General features: G+C 42.7%; 1 protein-coding gene across 1 annotated transcript in view; it reads left to right on the plus strand.

The window, feature by feature from the left end:
• Positions 1-22,337, plus strand: part of dnmt3bb.1 (DNA (cytosine-5-)-methyltransferase 3 beta, duplicate b.1) — a 233,427-nt gene that overhangs the window by 25,858 nt on the left and 185,232 nt on the right. The window contains exon 2 of the mRNA XM_078236641.1: positions 4,358-4,439. Coding sequence (XP_078092767.1) covers positions 4,386-4,439 — 54 coding nt within the window. The 5' untranslated portion in view covers positions 4,358-4,385. The remainder of the gene's footprint in view (positions 1-4,357; positions 4,440-22,337) is intronic.

Here is a 22,337-nt window from a genome sequence, read left to right on the forward strand (position 1 = left end):
CAAAGATTTATTCCTTTTAAAGCTCTAAACACATATGAAGTGCTGGATTCGCACATACGTGTGTTCAATAATGTCGATATTTACCATGTGTCGAAGAGAGATGAGATCCTTGTGCGACTCGGACAGAGGAACAACTGTTGCTGCCTTGCAGCAGGAGCCAGCAGGCTGCCGGGGATTATACACATACGATTGGCGGCACAGTGGTTAGCACTGCTGCCTCACAGCGCCAGGGACCTGGGTTCGATTCCCGGCTTGGGTCACCGTCTGTGTGGAGTTTGCACGTTCTCCCCATGTCTGCGTGGGCTTCCTCCGGATGCTCCGGTTTCCTTCCACAGTCCAAAGATGTGCGGGTTAGGTGGATTGGTCATGCAAAATTGCCCCTTAGTGTCAGGGAGACGAGCTAGGGTAAATGCATGGGGTTATGGGAATAGAGCCTGGGTGGGATTGTGGTTGTTGCAGACTCGATGGGCCAAATGGCCTCCTTCTGCACTGTAGGATTCTATCAATGATACAAGTTAAAACTTCAACGTGGGACACGTTTAACATAGAAGGTGGGAATATCCGGCCCACCCGGGGCGTGTTTTCCAGTGGCGGAGGCGGCTTGCCTTTGCGCGCTGTCTGAATCTTTTGGTCCTGCCGATTGTTTACAGCATTTTGCGTGGCTTGCCTGTCCCGCGACCTGGCATCCTGCCATGGTCCCACCTTGCAGCGCACCCCCATCCGTATTTACCCCTTCTTTATTTAACAACTGATTATGATAAAATTAGATATCAAGTCAATTTTTTTTCTTATTCAGAGGCCCCTCATTTTGTGAGGCCGGAAGCTGTATAAGCCTAAATCCGGCACTGTGGGTGGGGTGGGGGGTGGGGGTGTGGGCATGAGTTGGCATGGATGGGGCATGGGGAGTGCGGAGGGGGTTGTGAGGGATGGATGTCTTTGATCTTAACATTTTTAAAAAACCTCTCACGTAGGCAGGCCTTCCAGCCAGCATGTCTCTGCAGCCAGCAGCCTTCGCTGTTGTTCCGGGACCGGTAGAACTGGCTTCTGATCCAGCCTGCACTGCACCCCCCAGGCCTGCCAAGCAGCAGAGTTACCTACTTCATTGTGGGACCATCAGATTGAAGTAGTGTCCAGACAGAATAGATGAGAGAAACTATTCCCATTGGTAGAAGGCTGGAAAACCAGAAGAGACCAATTTAAGGTGATTGGCAAAAAAAATCAAAGGCAATACATACGTTCATAAGATATAGGAACAGAATTAGGCCATTGAGTCCATTCCGCCATTCGATCATGGCTGATATGCTCCTGATCCCCATTTTCCTGTCTTCTCCCCATAACCTTTCAACGAGGAAAAAGATTTCACACAGCAAGTGGAATGAACTGCCTGAGAGGATGGTGGAGGCAAGTTCAGTCGTGACTTTCAGGAAAAACAATTTGGCTGACACCGGATAGAAAATGATTTACCAAGCCACGGAGAAAGGCAGGGCAGTGTGATTAACTAAATTGCTTTTGCAGAAAGCTGACAAGGACTTGCCCAGCCAAATGGCCTCCTCCTGTGCTGTTGCCATTCTGTATTTGTATATGGTCCCCGGAAGGGTAGGGGGTTTTAGTTCAGTCGGGCAGCATGGTCTGTGCAGGCTTGAAGGGCCTGTTCCTGTGCTGTAATTTTCTTTGTTTGTTGTTCTTTGACCATGTGACATTGGTGGATTTATCGATTGGCAGTAAGATGCCACTTTGTCCTGCCACCTTGAAAGATTTATGTTGTGTGAACTCCCGGGTCTGTCTGTTTCTCTCCCTCCATTTGAAATGGTACAATTTAATTTATATTGACACTTACCTTTCTGACCAAAATATAAAACAGAAAATTGGGGATAAACAAAAACAGAAAAAGCTGGAAAATCCCAGCAGTTCTAACAGCATCTGTGGAGAGTGAATAGAGCCAACATTTTGAGTCTAGATGACCCTTCGTCAGAGCTGTTAGAACTGCTGAGATTTTCCAGCATTTTCTGTTTTTGTTTCAGATTCCAGCATCCGCAGTATTTAGCTTTTATACAAAACTGGAAGTATTCCATAGTCTTAATGGAGGGTTTGCTGAAATATCCCAAAGTTAAATTACAATAACTATGTCTTTCTACTGGCTTTGATTAACCAAATGATAATATTGCACATACCCCTTCATTCGTGGGAGATTGTTCTTTTTTGTCTTCATTGAATAACAAAACTAATGGTTTTCGTTGCTTCAAAATTCTGGGATGGTGCAATGTTGAGGGCAGAAGATGATATGTATTGTGCTAGTATGTTGGACAAACACCTGAGACTCCCCATCCCTCCTCCTTTTTGTACTGGTTGTTATATCCATAGAGGATGTTCCAGAGAGTCTGAAGTAAAATTGACCATTATATTGCCAATCAGGGAGTATTTAACGATATGACAAGCTGGATTTCCAATTGCTTTGGGGGATAATGCTTTGAAAATAGTGCTCTTGGATGTTGGGTTGTCTTCCAACACCTCGGTGACGTGCTGCAATTTTCAAAGGGTGGACAGGAAGGATGGGGGAAAGCTGGTAACCTGCTCACCTTTGGAGAGGGACAGAATGAAATTCTCAAAGATCAAATTCAGAAGAGTAAATGGCCTGGGGCACTTTGATGCACAGCTGTCAGGAGGACAGGAGGGAACCACTATTTATTGTTGTTTTTGTTGATTTAAAGTCTTGAAACAAAAATGAAAGTCAAACTGAAGTGTTCAAGCAGCAGCACAAAGTTGCTGTCATTTGAACAGAGCAGATTGAGTATCTGATGAGTGAGTGTTTGGTCACTTGTTTGGACTGAGGTTACTGACCCTCTGCTCTCCTGCCTGCCCCATTGCACAAGGCAACAGCAATCCCAATCATGGCTACAGTCTGCCTTTTGAGAACTGTGCCCCCTACCAGAGGTCAGTTTCCTCCCCCAGGCAGGACCGGCACCACTAATAATCTATCAGATTCATCTCTGGCCCAATTAGGGCCTTTGTATATCAGAATATCGTTGTGTCAGTCTGGCTGAAGTGATCAGAGTCTGGACTCGGAAATGATCCATGCACCAGGTTCCCCATCCCAGACTGAAAATCCAGCCCGACAGATTCGAATGTCATGAATTCAAACCCCATTCTAGAGACGTAAATACATAATCCAAACTGACACTTCAATGTAGGAATTGGCAAAAAATCCTGTCCTAGCCAGCGATGACCACATTCCGTGAAAGAATAAAAATAGCTGAGAAAGTGCTGCATGTTGGAGGTGACATGTTCTAAATAGGATTTTAAACCAAGGCCCCATCTATTTGTTCAAGCTGGATGTAAAGGATTCCACAACACTATCTGAATGAGTGCAATGGAATTCTCCTGGTCTCTTATTACTGAAATAAATATATTTATATTTACCCCATTGCTGTATGTGGGAATTTGCTTTGCATAAATTGGCTGCTGCGTTTGCCTCCATTACAACAGTGGTTACTCTTCAGAAAAGTACATGATCAATTATGAATCGCTTTTTGACATCCTGAGGAAGTGAAAGACACTGTATTGATGTAAGTTCTGCCTTTCGTTCTGATTGATGGCAAGAATTTCTTTACATGAATAATGATTAAAAATTCTGGATATCTCCGTTGAAGTAACAACCTTTATGTAATTTGAGAGAGAGCTGGATGTTGAGATAAGGTAGACTGTAGATTTCCCTAAATGGTATGGAATCATCCTTGCATTTTTAGAATATTCTTTTTGGGAATATGAGCATTGCTCGCATGGGTGATGTTTATTGCCTGTCCTTAGTTACCGTCAACCTGCCGGTGAGTCTTTCTGAACCTTTGCAGTCCATGTGGTGAAGATACTGTAATTGAACCATGAGGTGTAGGGAGTTCCAGGAATTTGGTCCAGTGTTCATGAGTAAATGTTAATATTTGTCTGAGGGAAGGGAACTTGGAGGCGATGGTGTTCACCTGCTCTTCTTGCCCATTTAGATTGTGGAGGTTTCGGAAGTTCTTATTTATTTGGTGTTATATGAATGGATTAAATTCAGCATCATGGATAAGACCATCTCTTAATTGGTATCACTTCCACTGTCGATGAGAAAAACACAGGTTGGAAGCTCTGCAGTCCTGTCCTCCATTGAGCAAGTTTTGCCCCTTCTCAGAGCTCTGGCAGTCATCCCTAATGTGGCCAAAATGTTTGAAAATTGGTAGCTTGCTGCTTCTGCTGGTGTTAAAAGCTGTCTTGGTTTTTACTCAGCAATAAATTCCAACTGTAGACATATCAATTTATTTATGTTATATTAATTATCCTATACATAAACTGTGCTAGCTAATTTTAATCTTTGTGGTTTAAGTACAGATTCTGAACAAGAGAGGCTGACAATGAAATCAAATGACTGCAACTCAGAAACTATTGGTAACATCAGCAAGCTACAGGTAATGGCAATCTTTTATCTATCAATGAGTTGTCACTGAAAATGTTCAACAAAAAGGTTAAAGTTTTAACTTGCTGTTGTTGGAGAGCTGGTGAAAGCAAATCTAGCCATGATTGTGAAGAATAAAATACTTCCTGTGCTATCTGCAAGTTGCAAATGTTTTTAGGGGAAGCAAAATCAAGCAGATAATTTTAAAGCAAATTTAGCAAGACTGCACTCTCAGCACAGAGATTAACTGGATAGAAGAATGTGTTAGAGATAGTTTACAACAGCAGTTCTGATGCTCCAACTTTGCACTCTCATCTAGCAAGGTATGCACTAGGAGCACAGGCTTGGTAAATGTTATTTTTAATTTTGTTCTCAGTAAACTATACTCCTTTCAGTAAAAACCTGAATTGAATTGCTGCTGTGGAGTCGGAACTGAAGTACATCCAGTCCCATAGATGCCAGTGGATGGTGATTTGAGTTGATAGTTATTGTATTTAGCATACACAGCAGGTTCTGACCTGCCATGGTTAGCCTTGAAAGTTGCGGAATGTGCACAAGTTTCAGTCGCCAAAATGTGTGACGATGTATTTCACTGAAAGCAGTGGCCTTGCATGTAAGGACGTGTTTAATGTAATACAATAATTGAGTCAGACAGCTGCAGTGACAGGACAGTTGCATATTAAACAGAAGGCTCTCTGTCTTCATCACCTGTACTTGTGGTGTAGTGTCTCCCCTTGCAATTTATTTTAGATATCTTTCTTTACTAAAACACCAAAGTATGTTCTGTCTGTATTTTCTTTGGATGTGCATACTGTTCCATACTTCCGCTTTGTGCTTACCTTTATTTTTGAATGTGTAAGGGAAAAAAGAGGTCAAGAGGGAATGAGGAGGGAGACGTTGAGCAAGGTGAAGAGTGTGGAATAATTACATATAAACCAATTATAAAATGGAATACTGAATTGGGTACTGGGTTAGAAAATGAACCATGTCACACACACAGCTGGAAGAATTATAGACATTATTAAAGATAGAAATATAGTGGAAATGCAACATTACAGGATTGAAACTAATTGCACTGCATGACAAGGTGCCAAGACCTTTAATTTTATCTCTTGATAATGTTGCTAAAAGGGCAAATCCTGCGCATGAGAACTAAAAAATGCCCACCTTTCCATTTCTAATGTGCTCAATTCATTGACTGCCAACACATTTCTGTTCCCCTCCATTTTCATAATTACATTTGATGACTCTTCTCTGTGTCCTAATTCTCTAAAGGTTCCTACCAAGTAGGTTTAGCGGTGAGATCTAATTTTTTAAAAAATCCTTGAGAAAGAAAGCACCTACATCTCTTTTTCACATTCTCAGGAGCATTTTGGTCCAATGAATTATAACCGAAATGCTGTGTAGGAAATTCAGCAATCAGTTTCACACAGTTTCCTCAAACAGCAATTCATCTGATGATGAAGGTGGTGTCCCCGAAGATGTTAGTGAGAGGCCAAAGCTAAATTCAGCATGAGGCCTCATTGTATGTAATGCTGAATTGTGTTGGCTGGTCAGGTGGCATGATGCAGCTTGTTGGTCAAGACTTTAGGCTTTTCATCTGGTTTCAGCATTGGACTTGCTGAGGGGGTGGGCAGGGCTTGGAGGTGAGCCCAGACTGATAGTGGTCCGCAGTAGTTTTGTGGAGCCAGATGAACTATTAAAACATTTTCTGGTCGTTTTCAGGAGCCTTGTGGAGTCCCACTTAAGATTCAGAACTGGACAGAGCATGTATGGTGTATGGTCAACCTATTTGAAGACTAATTTTGGTATTCTACAACTAGCATTAGGATACTGATTTGCATAAGGAGCCCACTGTCTATTTGCCTTTATTCCTAAAAGCCAAGTGCAATGACAAATTTCTTGTATAATATCTCCAACAATACAGCACTATATTGAAGTCTCACCCTATATGTGGTCCAAGTGCTGGGAAATGGGATTAGTATAGATTGGTATTTGATGGTTGGCATAGACATGGTGGGCTGAAGGGCCTGTTTCTGTGCTTTAGGACTCTATGATTCTATGTTATTTTCTCAGGTATTGATGCAGCGCTTGAATCCATAACCTTCTAACTTCAAGTGCTATCACTGAAGCAAGCTAGCACATGGAAAGAAAAATGAGGCAAAAAAATAAAACTAATTGCATCATGGTAAAGAAATTGTAATAAAATAATTTTAAACCTTTACCAGTGCTCTTTGGATTCCCACGAGGTTGCTATTGAACAGTATTAGTCTTTGAGCTCAGACATTTGTATCTTTTAACATACCTTTTCTATCCCAGATTATCGATGCATCAATTTTTTTGAGATATATGTCAAACTAGATGGTGTAAAAGATCCCATTGGCAGTATTCTAAGAGGAGCAGGTAGTTCTCCTGATGTCCTGGTAGACATATCGTCCTTGGTCAACACTTAGCAAAAACAAGTCATTAGGTGCTTCACTTATTTGTTGTTGTTGGGATCTTGTTTGCACCAACTGGTTATAATTTGCAAACATTACATGAGAGGCTCCATTTTAAAAGATAATCCATTCAAAGTGTTTGTAACGTCTTGAGGACATAATAATTGCTGGTTGACATTAAAAATGGAAAGTGTGAAATGGACAGGTTGCTACCTGCATAGCCCATGCAGCTAGAACTACGCAAATCAACTTATCATTCAAAATTTGCTAATTTGTTTCATGTTAAGTACGGGCACCAACTGACTGACTAAATCGGGGCTTTCAAACAACTTAAGATGGCTCCATGTCACAAAATGTCAACGCTTTTTTGAATTAGTAAGCTTTTGAAAAAAACACAATGTGGTGAAGCAAGTGGTATAAATTGTTTTTTTAAAAAATGATATCCCTAGTGCACGGTTTTTTTCTTTTGTCTTTAACCTTGTATCTGCTGATGAAGGTGTGGTTTGATCTCAGTCACTCGTGAAAGGAATAAAAGTCTATTCTGACTTTGAAGAATTTGGCTAGAAAGTAGAACATCTGTCCCTTTATGATATTTGACAATGGCATTTCAAAGAAAGTTAATTCTTAAAAATACTTTTGAATGTATTAAAACTTGAAAGCTTGCATCAAAAAGAAGCTGTCATGATACAGGGGAGTTGATGGCGTAGCAGTATTGTTGCTGGATTAGTAATTCAGAGACCCAGGTAATGCCCTGGGGACTGGGGTTCGAATCCCACCTAGGCAGACGGTGAAATTTGAATTCGATAATTCAACAATGCTCACATCCAATATATAAATAAAAAGAGGCACCACACTGTAACAAATAAACTAAAGAACTCACTTAGTTTCTGGGTGGTGTATTGGTGCCAGGCAATTAGTGGTAGGTTGACAGTAATAGTTGAGTCAGGCTCACAGAACAAGTCGATGCAGGATTATCTTGATGTGAAAAACTGAATTTAATCAGACTAGATCCAAATTGGAGTTGGAAATGAGATAATCTTTCTAAGATGTTCAAACACAAATGGCCCAATTTTGACCCTGCCTATCTGGCACAGCTGGGGCAGGTGGTTGATTAAAATGATGTTCAGACACTTAGTCAACCTGTTGCTATTTTAAAAATGTTTTTGGCATCCCACCATGAGTAGGCAGAGACATCATTAATATTTACATGTTGCAATCTCATTACATCATTCGTACCCCAACTCAATCAGCCAAATGATAGAATGGGCACTTTCCGTCTAACCCAGTCCTTGCAGGCCACCTTCACAATCGGAGTTAAAATGAGTCTTCCACATTGCATAGTTGAACAATTTATCACAATTTATCATTTTGCTACGTTAATAGTAACAGGTAAAGTATTAGAGGCAAGTTCTGATCGACTCAGTTCAGACTCAACACAAGTGGATTGGAAAAATATTATGTATGTAGAAAATGGCACATTTACACCATCCTTCTGCTAAAAATATGGGATGCATGGGCCATTTAATTCATCTTTGCATAAAGATGAATGTCTGAGAGTGTATGGAATTTTCAACTCTAGGACATGATTATTGTTTTTGATTGGAATCTCTTCCAGTGCTACACCATCAAAATATTAAATTTCTTTGGTATGCTACATGACTGACAAGTTTTTCAAACTATGCAGAGGTTTCATTTTTCAGTAGCTAAAATATATGTCCTTAGGGTGCAGATGTCAGGATTCAGCAGTTAACTTGCTTAAATGCATTCGCTGTGTTAAGTATCGAATAATCTATAGCCTCTGCTGCGAGTACAATATGGACTTCTGTTAAGTAACCAAATATATTTAATAGTTTGATAATCTTTGAGGAAAAGCTATTTATATCCTATGTTCCAGTTTCTAAATATGACTTTCAATTTTTTGGAGGGGGAAATGTAAGGTTGTAAACTGTTTAATTTATCAGTGTATTTATTCACTGATGTCAGGTAGCGAAGGATAGGACTAGTGCCTAATATTTACCCACTTTTGTATCGCCTTTCATTTCAGAGATGCACAATACAAACGTGCACCTCCTAATCTCACAGCTTCAGCCTATTTATAAGAGCACAAATGAATCCCCAGTTAATGTATACGACCACAATTAAAACACACAATTAGCAGGCCAGCACCCATCCCCCAACTCCCATCTCGTGCTCTGGCATTGCTCCATTCATCCCCCTGAAAAAAAATCTATTTGAGTGGCTTTTTAAAAATTTATTCTTCGGAGATTCAGACCGATTGCCTGTACTGAATTCTCTTTGAATGATGGAACCTACCTGTGACCATAGTGCATTTACTTCATTAGTTGAGCGAGCTGTCCCATTACCTCTAATATTGACTATTCTAACACTCTCCTGACCGGCCTCCCATCTTTCCCCACCGACGTGAATTTAGCTCTTCCAAAAATCAAAAACAATAATCATGTCCTAGAGTTGGAAATTCCATACACTGCTTCTATCCTGATTTGCATGTGGTCCAAATCATCGATCACGTTAGTGTTTGCTGACCTAAGTAGCTAATGATCTGTCAAGATTTTAAAATTCTCATCCTTGTTTCGAAATCCCTCCGTGGTCACACCGTCCCTATCTGTCACTGCCTGCAGCCCCACAACCCTCTTCCCATTCTGGCTTTTTGCATCTTCATGATTGTAATCATTTCATCATTATTGGCTGTGTCTTCATCTACGCAGAGCCTAAGCTTTGAATTCCTTCCTCAAGCTCTCTCCTTCTCTTTTTTAAGGTGTTCTGCAAAACCTATCTCTTTAATCATACCTTTAGTTATCTGTCCTATTGTCTCCTTATGTGGCTCTGGGTGGAATTTCAGACGATGGATCAGGATCCTGGCATCGTGAACAGAGTAAGAAGTCTCACAACACCAGGTTAAAGTCGGTGGTGTTGTGAGACTTCTTACTGTGTTCACCCCAGTCCAACGCCGGCATCTCCACATCGTGAACAGAGGCAGATTTACATTGAAACACACAGTGCCTGGGCACAGGGCACGTACCAATGGGGGCAGGGGTGGGTGGGTGGGTCGGGAGGCTGGTGTCTGTGGGCACCAGTCAGAGCCTGATGGACTCAAAAATGAACCTATCACTAGGCAATGCAGAACAACATCAGACTCCGATTGGTGGTGTCTCCTTAGAGCGGGAAAACACTGGTCTGAATGTTGTTTGAGGTGACTAGGAGGGAGAGAGGCAGCAGAGGTGAAGATCCTGTGTTTTACTTAACTTAGTTTTGAGAAAAACACAGCCAACGGGTTTCTCAATCTCGACCCAGGGCTGAGGAGGGCAGACCAGCCAGTGAGCCAGACAGCCAGCAAGGTGAAGTGAGGTGCTGCCAGGGCCGGGCGAGGTGGTGAACCTGTTGGTCGGGACTCGGTAGCCATCAAGTAACGAGGGGAGCTTCATTGACTCAACCCCCAGGGCTCAGGAGGGCAAAAGCCTGCTGTTTCAGAGAATTAATTTCAATCAGTATCAGTTAATGTGAAGTGACACTACAAATCTGGCAGTCAAAAATGCAGAAAATTGAAGGTGAGGCAAGAGAATAAAGCTAGGCAAGAAGACAGTTTGTCATTTTACTTTAAATACTTTGAAAGTATTGAACAGTGCACAAACTGCACATTTATCCTCATCCATCAAAAGTGTGGGTGAATTATCTCATAGAATCCACAGTGCAGAAGGAGGCCATTTGGCCCATCGAGCCTGCACCGACAACAATCCCACCCAGGTCCTCTCCTATCCCCGTAACCCCACATATTTACCCTCCTAATCCCCTTGACATTAAGGGACAATTTATCATGGCCAATCCTCCCGCACACCTTTGGACTGTGGGGGAAAACCGGAGCACCCGGAGGAAACTCGCGCAGAAACAGGGAGAACATGCAGACATGCAGGCCGGAATTGAACCTGGGTCCCTGGCACTGAGGCAGCAGTGCTAACCACTGTGCCACCGTACCGCTCCGGCGATTTCCAGAGAAACCACATCACCTGCAAAAGTTGAACAAGAAATAGAATCTGAAATAGCAATAGAACTACAAGATATTTCTTCTGTTGAAATGAGGGAAGAAACCTACCCTGAAGACATTGCCTTATGGCCAAAATCTGTTCTATGGGGTATGATAGAATATTTCATACTAAATAGGAAATATGGAACATTTGTGAAAAAGCATTTGAGCTTGGAAGCCGAAAGCAAGTTAGAAGACTTCACAAGTCCCCATTTTCTCAAGGTGAAGAGAAATGGGATGACAAAAATTAGAAATTGGTTGGATTTTTTTCGGCAGCCTCTAGGGCAGTCTGCTGTTTTATTTGCAATTATTCCCTAACCTGAGTCAAGAGAAACAAGGATTTGTCAAAGGTACTCTTTCTTACGTGGAGAAATGTTGGATGAAATATTGGCGATCATGAAACTTTCAAAGTTTATATTAAAGCTATGTGTGCATTCTTTCTAAGATGTAAATTATCTGGAAGAGTTGATTTTGTGTTATTGGCTCAATTTGAAAAGGAATGTTCTTATTGGAGGGAAGTACTGGGATGTGTTGTTTCCACAGTCAAACTGCTGTTTGGGACGATCACTCCGAGGACATGATGAGTCATCATTGTTAACTCAAAGAAGTAATTCTTTAAATCATAGAAATCATAGAAACCCTACAGTGCAGAAGGAGGCCATTCGACCCATCGAGTCTGCACCGACCACACTCCCACCCAGGCCCTACCTCCACATATTTTACCCGCTAATCCCTCTAACCTACGCATCCCAGGTCTCTAAGGGGCAATTTTTTTAACCTGGCCAATCAACCTAACCCGCACATCTTTGGATTGTGGGAGGAAACCGGAGCACCCGGAGGAAACCCACGCAGACACGAGGAGAATGTGCAAACTCCACACAGACAGTGACCCGAGCCGGGAATCGAACCCGGGACCCTGGAGCTGTGAAGCAGCAGTGCTAACCACTGTGCTACCGTGCCGCCCCCACTGTGCTAACCTGCCTTAAATATCTCAGTGAATTTGATGAGCTTCTCAAAGAGCATTTTAAAAGTTATCAATGTTATGGCTCAAGGAAGACCAACATTTTAACACACAAAACCTACGATGACTTCATCAATGTACTGGCAAAGCGGCTCAGAAACAAATTCACGAATGAAGTAAAAGATGTAAATACTATTCCATAATAGTTGATTCAACACCAGATGTGAGTCACGTGGACCAATTAACATTAATTGTAAGATATGTGACCGGCGATGGTCAAGTTGTAGAGCAGTTTCTTTGTTTTGTCCAGCTACAATCCCATACTTCTTAGTGCCTGGAGACAACTGTTTTGGAAATCATTGGAAATTTAGGTTTGGGCATCAAAAATTGTTGTGGGCAGAGCTTTGATAAAGCTGCCAATATGACAGAAAATATTCAGCTCTACAAGCAAGACTGGACAATGCATGCCCCTGTACATTATTCATCCCATGTTCCAGTCACTCCTTCAACTTAATTTGCAGTGCTGCAGCTGTACATTTTTCTGACTTTGTTCAAAACGTGTATGCCTTTTTGCTTTGTTTCCACACATTGGTGGAATATGTTGCAATCACATGTGGAGAAAACATATGGAAAATATTTGGCGGTCAGAAAAATTTGTGACACCAGGTGATCCACTCATGTAAATGCTGTTTTGACATTGAAAATTAACTTTGTTGATATAAAGGAAACTCTGTTAGACGTAGCTGCAACAAATTCAGAAAAACCACATATGAAAGCTGAAACAAAATCCATAGCAGAGAAGTTTGAAAATTACAACATTGCTGCTTTTACTTTTTTTGTGGAGCAGTTTACTTCAAAGAATTAATGACATCAGCAAATCACTGCAAAATATTGGTGCAACTTTATTGAATGCTGCATGATTGTTAGCTTCAATTAAAAGTTTTGTCATGGAGGTTTGAAATAACTATATCTTGGTGGAAGCAGAAGCCCTAATATTAACAAAAAATACACATCCCTCTGACGATGAGAAGAGAACAAGGTGCCGAAAGTTATTTTTTTCAATGAAAGTAGAGACAATTAAAGCATTTTAAAAAGGAAAGAGAAGGTCATCATTGAGACTGTCAGTGCTACATGTGACACAATAATTGTGCAATTGCAGAGTAGAAGTGCATCTCTGAAGAAAGCGGCTGTGCTTTTCGATAGAAATTTGGATGAAGATACTTAAAAGCTCTGCAATAAGAAATTAAGTAAATTCTACCAAGAGGACATAGACATAAATCTTTTTGAAATAAAGTGAAACAATTCATTCATTTCATCAATAATGATGAGCTCTGTGCTTCAAGATCACCAGCTGATTTGTACAGAATTCTACGTGATGGTTTGTAGGCAACTTTTCCAAATGTGGAAACCATTCTGAAAATATTTTTAACAATATCTGTCACAAATGCTTCCAGTGAATGTTCTGTTTCCATATTGAAAAGAGTTAAACATTATTTGTGAAGTATGATGAGACAAGAACTGGGATTCGCGTCCCCATTCATAAAGACCATAAGATACAGGAGCAGAATTAGGCCATTTGGCTCATCAAGTCTGTTCCATCATTTGATCCTGGCTGATACGTTATATAAAAGAGAGCCCTCGGGGATTGCTCAGCAGCCAGGGGGAATGCGCTGTACACCAGCCAGCCTCGAGCTCTGCAACCTCCACCTCTAAGCTCTGCACCCCACACCCCCATCACCGTGCTCTGTGCCCCCCAGACTGCAGCTCCTCCCTCCCCACCCCTCCTTCCACTGCTGGCTCCAGCCAGTGCCAAACCGCAAGGAACACATCCCTGGTCTGCTGCTGCTTCCTCCCCCCACCTGCCTTGCGCTGGGCCCCAAGCTCGGCAGTCTCATGACGGGCACCCCGTGCAACATGGCCACTTCTGTGACTACTTGTTTGAATACTTTGGCAGATTATTATTGAGTGACAGTCTAGTCGCAAAAGTTTTCTTTCCAGAGGTTATTGGTAAGCTGTTGTCTTATTTAAATTTTAATCCTGTAGACACCACATTTAATGCGAGACAAAATGATATGGTAGGAATGCACTCCCCAGGGGTTTACTCTGAGGAGCTTCCTTAATTGATTAATGTTCTTGGAGGTATTGAATGACCTGTCAGAGACATGCACTGAATGATTTACAGCTGAACTCCAGAGGAGACTTGTACTGGGCATTTATACCAAGCTAATGAATTATTCTGCTTTACAGCCCCAGACAAAACCGATAGAGCAGAAAGTGTGTCTTTGCTATCGGTCTTTATAAGAGTTGTTTTCTAAAGACTCTGTTTTTATAAGAACCATCTCTAACTCTCAAACCTACAATGTGCTTTTATTCAAAATTCTACCATTGAAATGGGTTTTTTACAAGCACAGATAAAGGGGAAGCCAGATATTGAAACACAATTTTATACTTAAGTTAAGGTTGAAAATTAGTCATGACCTTTAATCCTACACCTCCATTTTAAAAAGCATCTTTCAAATAGGAGGATTTTTCACAAAACAAGTCTTCTGCTGAAAACAAAGCTTCTAACTAATTGTTTTGGTCTTCAGAGATAGCCCTCAATGCTGATTTTCTTTCCTTAATCATTCAGAATTTTGAACAATTATTTTGTGATGGTGAGCATTAAATAGAAGCACAATTTGATCTTGTATTTAATCTTTAAACCATGGGTCAGTTGAAGCTGGAAACACAATGGGGGCGATCTTACTGGCTCGTCACTCCGGTTGACTGGCGTGGTGAGCCGGTAAGATTGCGAGAGAGGCGGAAAACCGGGTTCGTGCCTGGTTTCTTGCCTCTCGGGATCTTGCCGACCTCGATCTGCCACCGTAATCAGCCTCGTGCCCGGGCTGCTTTTAATATTTAAATTCTGATTTTAATATTATTAGTGAAACCCTGACGCAATCGTCCCGGGCTCTGTTGTCTTAACGGCCTTGCCGGTGGAGGGCCTCACCAACGAGGATCACTTATGGTCCCCAGCAACGGTGAGCAGATGCGGTGGCCTCACTGATAGAATCCTAGGCCTATGAGGCCCCCCCCCACCTCCCTCCAGGCAGTCAGGGGAGGGGGTGGCGGTGCCAGCCTGGCACTGGCCACCGGGCATCCTGGCACTTCCCACTGGGCACCGGGAAGTGTCAAGGGGCAGGGTCAAAGGGGTGGGGGCGGGGCCTAAGGGGAGGCAGCATGTGGGAATGGGAGATCGCTGGGACGTTGGTCATGGTGGGAGTGTGCTGTGGGGGTGGAATGAGATATCTCCCAGTGCAGTATTGGGAGATCAGATGTATGCACAATAGCGCCCTCTAGCATTCAGCAGCTGGCTTCCCTGCATAGAATCATGAATAGACTCCGTCCACTTCCGTCTACTGGTGAGAATCACACTTTGCCTCATTTATTTCCCGAAGTGGCATAAGATTTGAATTTTTCTCTCACCGAAAAAATAGGTCTAAATCTCTCCCGTTTTCACGCACGGTCGGCACCAGACCAGATTTTGTTGTCGGCTGCCACTTCAACCCCCACTCTTCCCGCTTTGACCTTTCCACTTTTGGCCATATACAACCAAGATTAAGACAAATTTCAGAACGTGGGATAAGTTTTACAATATGGAACTTGTGCTGCAAAGTTCAGCACAATGACATTTTAAGGTATGAGAAATCTTGCAGGCATACTGACCATTGCACCCTCTCCTGATATACATATACACAGGTATTCCTGATATACACAGTTATTGCAACATTTATCTCTTCCTCTGGATAATGTTGCAACTCTCTTGTTTTCTGAAGAAAAGGGATTAAAGAAGCGTGGGAATAGAGTGGGTTAGAATTATTTTCTTGAAAATAGTTTTCTTTGTATTTCTATGTTCTGAGCATTGAATTTGGACTTCATCCTTTCTTCTCAACCACTTCATTCTCTGATCTTGAGTTTTCATTTTGTTTGTGCAGTCTTTTTATTAAGTGCCTTTCCTTAACTCATTTAGGTGATCTTCATACATCAGTAATTGGCTCCCACTCTTTACAGCTTTCAAAGTCATAGAAGATGCTGAAAATAAACAGCAGGTGTGGCATGATTAGAGAAAGACAGGTGAACACTTTGACGTAGGGCCAACAACGTAAAGCATCTGTCCAGAGACCAATATACCAAACGCAAGTCTCTCAATATCACAGGCTAGCACAATTAACTCAATTCTACCTGTGTTTTCTTCTCTACCTGTTCAGTCCTAAAAGAGTCTAAACTCTTTTCCCAGGCTGGCTTTAACAGGGCACCAGAATCTCTCCTCGGCTGAAAAATCAGGAGAGAGCCCATTCAGTAGAGGATTGATTGGTCGTTGATAGACTGGAGGTAGGACTTCCTCCCCACAGGAACAGGAAGTCCCGCTTCATTGAGCTGTTGTCAATTTAGAGGTGGGCAGCTCTCCTTTACCGGCAAAGGGCATCGGGAGTGGTGGCCACTGCCAGAATTGCACTCGGGCCTTCACCGGGAATCATTGCTGGATCTCTGGAGAGAGTAAGAAGTCTCACAACACCAGGTTAAAGTCCAACAGGTTTATTTGGTAGCAAAAGCCACTAGTTTTTGGAGCGCGCGCTCCGAAAGCTAGTGGCTTTTGTTACCAAATAAACCCGCTGGACTTTAGCCTGGTGTTGTGAGAAGTCTTACTGTGTTTACCCCAGTCCAACGCCGGCATCTCCACATCTCTGGAGAGAGCCAGATATAGGCAGGATGGGATAATAGAGAAAGAGGTGCCGGTGAGATTTGGGCCTTGATGACCGGGGACTCGGAAGGTATATCTGGAGAGGAGAGGGTGGTGGTGGGGGGAGGTGAGGCTGTTACACCTTGGGAGGGCCCACCAATTGGATTAAGGGACAAACCCCTTTCAGCACATGCATGGAAGCTCGCTGGGCTGGGCAATTGGCATGGGCTTCTCCTGCTGCTGGTTAAATCCCAGCAGTATTGGGATGAGGCCCTTAATTGGGAATTAATTGCTCAAGGGCTTCATGTAGGCCACTGGGGGTGGGCCATCTACCCCGCCTACCTCCCTGCCCCCAATCCCTGCCTGATCGTCACTTGTTATAATTCAGGGTAGGTAGCGGTGGCAAGCTACCGGATTTAATGCTTTCTGCCTTTCAAATCTGCTGGAAGTGGTGGCACATTTAAATAGACAAAGTAGCCCAGTTTGCTAATTATTACAGAAGATAATGGACTAAAGCTATGGGTGGCACAGTGGTTAGCACTGTTGCCGCACAGCGCCAGGGATCCGGGTTCGATTCCTGACTCGGATCACTGTCTCTGTGGAGTCCGCACATTCTCCCTGTGTCTGTGTGGGTTTCCTCCGGGTGCTTCAGTTTCCAACCACAGTCTGAAAGACGTGCTGGTTTGGTGCATTGGCCATGCTATTCTCCCTCCGTGTACCCGAACAGGCGCCCGAGTGTGGCGACTAGGGGATTTTCACAGTAACTTCATTGCAATGTTAATGTAAGCTTACTTGTGACACTAATTAAAAGAAAACATAAAATAGATAAAAACCTGTTCTGTAGTTCCAGCATTTCCTACTTTTTTTTCAGATTTCCAGCATTTGAAGTTGATTGGATTAGCAGTCTGGCCTGCCACCACCGGAGCCAGTGTGGAGGCTGCCGGGTGTGGAGGTGGGCTGGGCAGAAAGTCTACCTCTACTCCAGCTCTTTGGTGAATTCAGTATCAAAATGATTTAAACAAAAAAAAAACAGCCCTCACTCTTCACACCCACACATTCCCCCAGGCCCTATCCAAACCAACCTATGTCATTTCACACTCCCACCCCCCATGGCTCCTCATACTCCCTAGGCCAACGTATGACCTTTTACCCACCCACCATGGTCCCTCACATTCCCTGTGCCAATCCATGTTCACCTACTATCAAACCCCCTATTCCAACTCATGACCCTGTACCCATCCTCATGGCCCCTCATATGACTTATTCCCCCACATCCCCATGGCTCTTTATTGCCCCAATCCAATTCATGCCAACTCATGCGTCTCGCCTGCCACCTTTTGCCCTTGCTAACTCACCTAATATGCACCACAGGCAAACCTAGTGGCGGAACTTTACCAGAATGATTCTAAGTGTCCAGCTAGCATGAAAATGGGAGAGTTGAAGATCCATTTGTTGGGTGAGTTTTTATACCTAATCTTCATAGAATAGAATAGAATAGAATAGAATCGTCGAATCTCTACAGTGCAGGAGGAGGCCATGTGGCCCATCGAGCTTGCACTGACGATAATCCCACCCAGACCCTATCCCTGTATCCCCACACATTTACCCTGCCAATCCCCTCGACACTAATGGACAATTTAGCATGGCCAATCCACCTAACACGCACATCTTTGGACTGTGGGAGGAAACCGGAGCACTCGGAGGAAACCCACGTAGACGCAGGGGAGAATGTGCAAACTCCACACAGACAGTGACCCAAGCCAGGAATTGAACCCAGGTCCTTAGCGCTGTGAGGCAGCAGTGCTAACCACTGTGCCGCCATGCCAGACAAATTCAAATTGAATCATAGAATCCCTACAGTGTAGAAGAAGACCACTTAGCCCATCGAGTCTGCACTGAGTCTCTGACAGAGTGTTTTTCCCAGGCCATCCTCCTGCCCTATCCCCGTAACCCTGCACATTCACTATAGCTAATCTATTCAACCTACACATCTTTGGACACTAAGGGACAATTTTAGCATATCCAATCCACCTAACCTGCACGTTTGGACTGTGGCAGGAAACCGGAGCACCCGGAGGAAAATGGGGAGAATGTCGCCTAAGGCTGAATTCAACCTGTCTCTGGTACTGTGAGGCAGCAGTGCTAACCATTGTCTCACCGCACTGCCCTTGTGCAGATAGTGCATGAAAAACTGAGCTTGACCATTTCTAGCTGCTACAGGCAGTGGGCGGGGCTTAATTCACCAGCCAGCAGCAGAGGGAGCTATTGCGCATGCACAGACCTCTATGTCTGCATATGTGCAATAGTAACAGCAGAGGCCTGAGAGAGCAGTCAGGCCTCTGCTGTTGCAGCCAGCCTCAACCGCCCTCAATTCTGTCCCAGGAGTCTTGTTGACATAAAGTTGTGTCTATTAATGACATCGCTATTTTAAACGAGAAACACTTTCATCGACAAACAAGCTATTCAATCCATAAACATTCTTTCAACTAATCTCTTATGAAAACAAACCTGTCTATTCTCTAACCACTTGGAGCTGTCAATCATACTGCTCACTTAACAGACATCCCACTATGATAATGTTACTTTGTAAATTCAGTCATTGCAACACATCCGAAAATTATAGCCTATAATTTAAAGCCAAGTGTAGCATGGTGAAATCCAATATCACCTTTGACAAGTCCAAATAGTTTTGTCAGTTCTTTGACAGTTTTGGCAGTTCTTCATTAGGTTGACAGTTCCAAACAATTGCAATGTGTAAATGCACTTTTTACACGCAACCGTGATTACTTTGAACGTTCGCAAAGGGTACCTTACCTCTCTCAAAGGGTGTGTCTTACCTACCACAAAGGGTGCACTTCCACTTCCAAAGGTGGCCTGGGACTATATCCAAAGAAGAATCCTGGCTATCCAAACAAAAGTACAAAAGTTCAGGCTGGCTCTTGCTTGGCCTAATCTTCACATGCTGTGTTTCACACTTCTGGACTATCAAAATCCCATTTTAGTGGAGGCAGCTGGTGATTTAAATGGCTAGCTGCTTCTGTAAAGTGCACATGCATGTCTCTAGCCCCACTCCTGCAAAAATAGGAAATGCTTTTCCGTCGTGGTGAAAACCTGGGCCTAGGTAGATTCTCTTGTGCAGTACTGAAGGAATATTGTATCGTCAGAAGTATTGTTCTTCAATTAGGGCATTAAACTGCCTGTTTGTATAAACGTTAAAATATTTATGAATCTTTCCAGAGAAGAGCCTTAAATTCTACCAGTGTCTTGCTCAATCAATTCTCCCCAAAAAAAGATTAACTGGTCATTTACTTTCATCTCATTGCTATTCATGGGACATTGCAGACATAGGATAAAGCATTTTTATATTGGTGCTGTTTTATTTGGAGCAGGGGAGATCTTCCGTATCCTGGTACCATAATAGCACGCGCATATAAATATTTTTACGAATGTAAAATTTTTGCTGTTTGGTTAAGGGAGATGGTTTTAGTTATATAAAGTGCCTAAAGGCAAGTATGTGCAATGACTCTAATCACTGTACAACACTCTGAATAAAGTAAGGTAATATTTGGAATTCCCAGATATCTAAAAGTATAAGGTTTTAGCAGCACGGGTGAAAGCCATATGTTACATCTTGGGCAACTATGATTGAGCTTTTACAACCTCTTTGTCACCTTTGACACTGTTGATCAAAGCATTGTAGACCACTTCACTCTCCAGCAATTCACCTTGAGAGCACCGCCCTCTCAAGGTTGCACTCAAACCTGTTTCACTAGTGGGACTGAATTGCCTCCAATGGGTTTCTTCACTTAGTCAGCACCAATGTACCCAGATCCTTGGTCTTATCTCTTCACCAATTATCTGCTTCCTCTTGGTGATATCAACCAGGGAACTGGATAAATGCCTGAAGAGAAGAAAATCTACAGGACAAAGGAGGAAAATTGGCGGAGTGGGATTAGATGAGTTCTTACAGCCAGCCAAATGGCTTCTTTCTGTGCTGTACTGAATCTATGATTGGAATAATAGGGCCACATGCATGCTGGTGATGCTTAGCCTCTTGCCTCTTTCATCAAACCACGTCATACACTCCAACAACCTGTTTGACATCAAGAAGAGGGTGAGCCAGATTTTCTCCAGTTTATTGTCAACAATACTGAAGCTAACCTCTGCAGGTTGGACTAGAAAGCTTCCCTCATCTGTGTCTCTTTAAATTTTTTCTCTGAAACTTAAATTAGGTGGCACAGTGGTTAGCACTTCTGCCCTGCAGCGCCAGGCACCCGGGTTTGATTCGCGGCTTGGGTGACTGTCTGTGTGGAGTCTGCACATTCTCCCCGTGTCTGCGTGGGTTTCCTCCAGGTACTCCGGTTTCCTCCCACAGCCCGAAAGACGTGCTGGTTAGGTGCAGTGGCCATGCCAAATTCTCCCTCCGTGTACCCGAACAGGCGCCGGAGTGTGGCAACTACGGGATTTTTCACAGTAATTTCATTGCAGTGTTAATGTAAGCCTACTTGTGACACTAATAAAATAAATAAAATAGTGGGAAAAGAGAAATACTTTTAATCCTAGCACAGATGTAATGCTTCTCTGTTTCCTTTGTGCTGGGTTTCCATTAGGTATTTCAGCAGAAACGTTTGTTCAGTGTGATGTTAAAAACATAAGGGAGGCAAGACCTGATACTTACTTTGTGGGAAGAATTGATTTTTGTAAATGACTGGTGCATCAGAACCCATAATTTCATCAGACAAGGGGTCAGACAAGTGCATGCAATAAATAGATGAAGAATTACAGCATGTAATGAGCTGTAAATGAGGATTAAGAAACATCAATGTCTGTGATTATGCTTCACTGTTGTGAGTAGGAGGAGGGATTTGAGTAATCAGATCTGCATGAAGGTGCACAAAGTCGAGGGAATGTCTTAAAAATAGCTATGATGTGGAGATGCCTAGTGTTCTGAGACTACTTAAAATTAGCTGTATAACACTGATTGCAATTATCCCAACAAGAGTATACAATGCACTGAAGGATCTGTATGTTTGGATATTTGCCACCAAAGACAATAATCCAGGTGTTCAATGTAGTGAATAGATTTCCTGGGATCACTTGGCGTTAGATGAGGTATGTGTACTTTTATGTTTGAGCTAGAGATTCTGAGAAATCAACATGGAGACATGCAATTTCTTTGCTCCATTATCCTCCACCTCAAATCTAGAAGGAAATGAAACCCAATTATCATCATTTTGAATATCATTATAATTTTTGTTTTAAGTTCATAGGACATTAAACATCTGTTTGTTCTAATTGAAGAACAACACTTCTGACAATAATACACTCTTTCAGTATGATTTATGGATAGAAGATCCTAAGATCTATCTCCACATATTTCATAGAAGAATCATAGATTCATCACAGCACAGAAAGATGTCGTTTGGGTTCGTCGTGTCTGTGTTGGCTATCTGTAAGAACAACTCAGCTAATCCTACTGCTCCCCCGTTGTCCTGCTACTTTTTTTTTCCAGATATTTATCCATTTCGTTTTTGAAAGCATGATCGAATCTGCCCCCACCAGACTTGGGCAATATATTCCTGATCCTAACCTCTCGCTGTGTAAAAACTTACTTCATCGCGTTGCCTCTGGTTCTCTTGTCTTTTGGCTTAAATAGGTGTTCTCTGGTTCTCAACACAGTGAGAACAGTTTCACCCTACCTACTCTGTCCCAATCCCTTATGGTTTTGAACATCTCTATCATGCCCCAGCTTC

This window comes from Mustelus asterias, chromosome 20 (genome assembly GCF_964213995.1).
Source record: "Mustelus asterias chromosome 20, sMusAst1.hap1.1, whole genome shotgun sequence".
NCBI classification, from domain to species: Eukaryota; Metazoa; Chordata; class Chondrichthyes; order Carcharhiniformes; family Triakidae; genus Mustelus; species Mustelus asterias.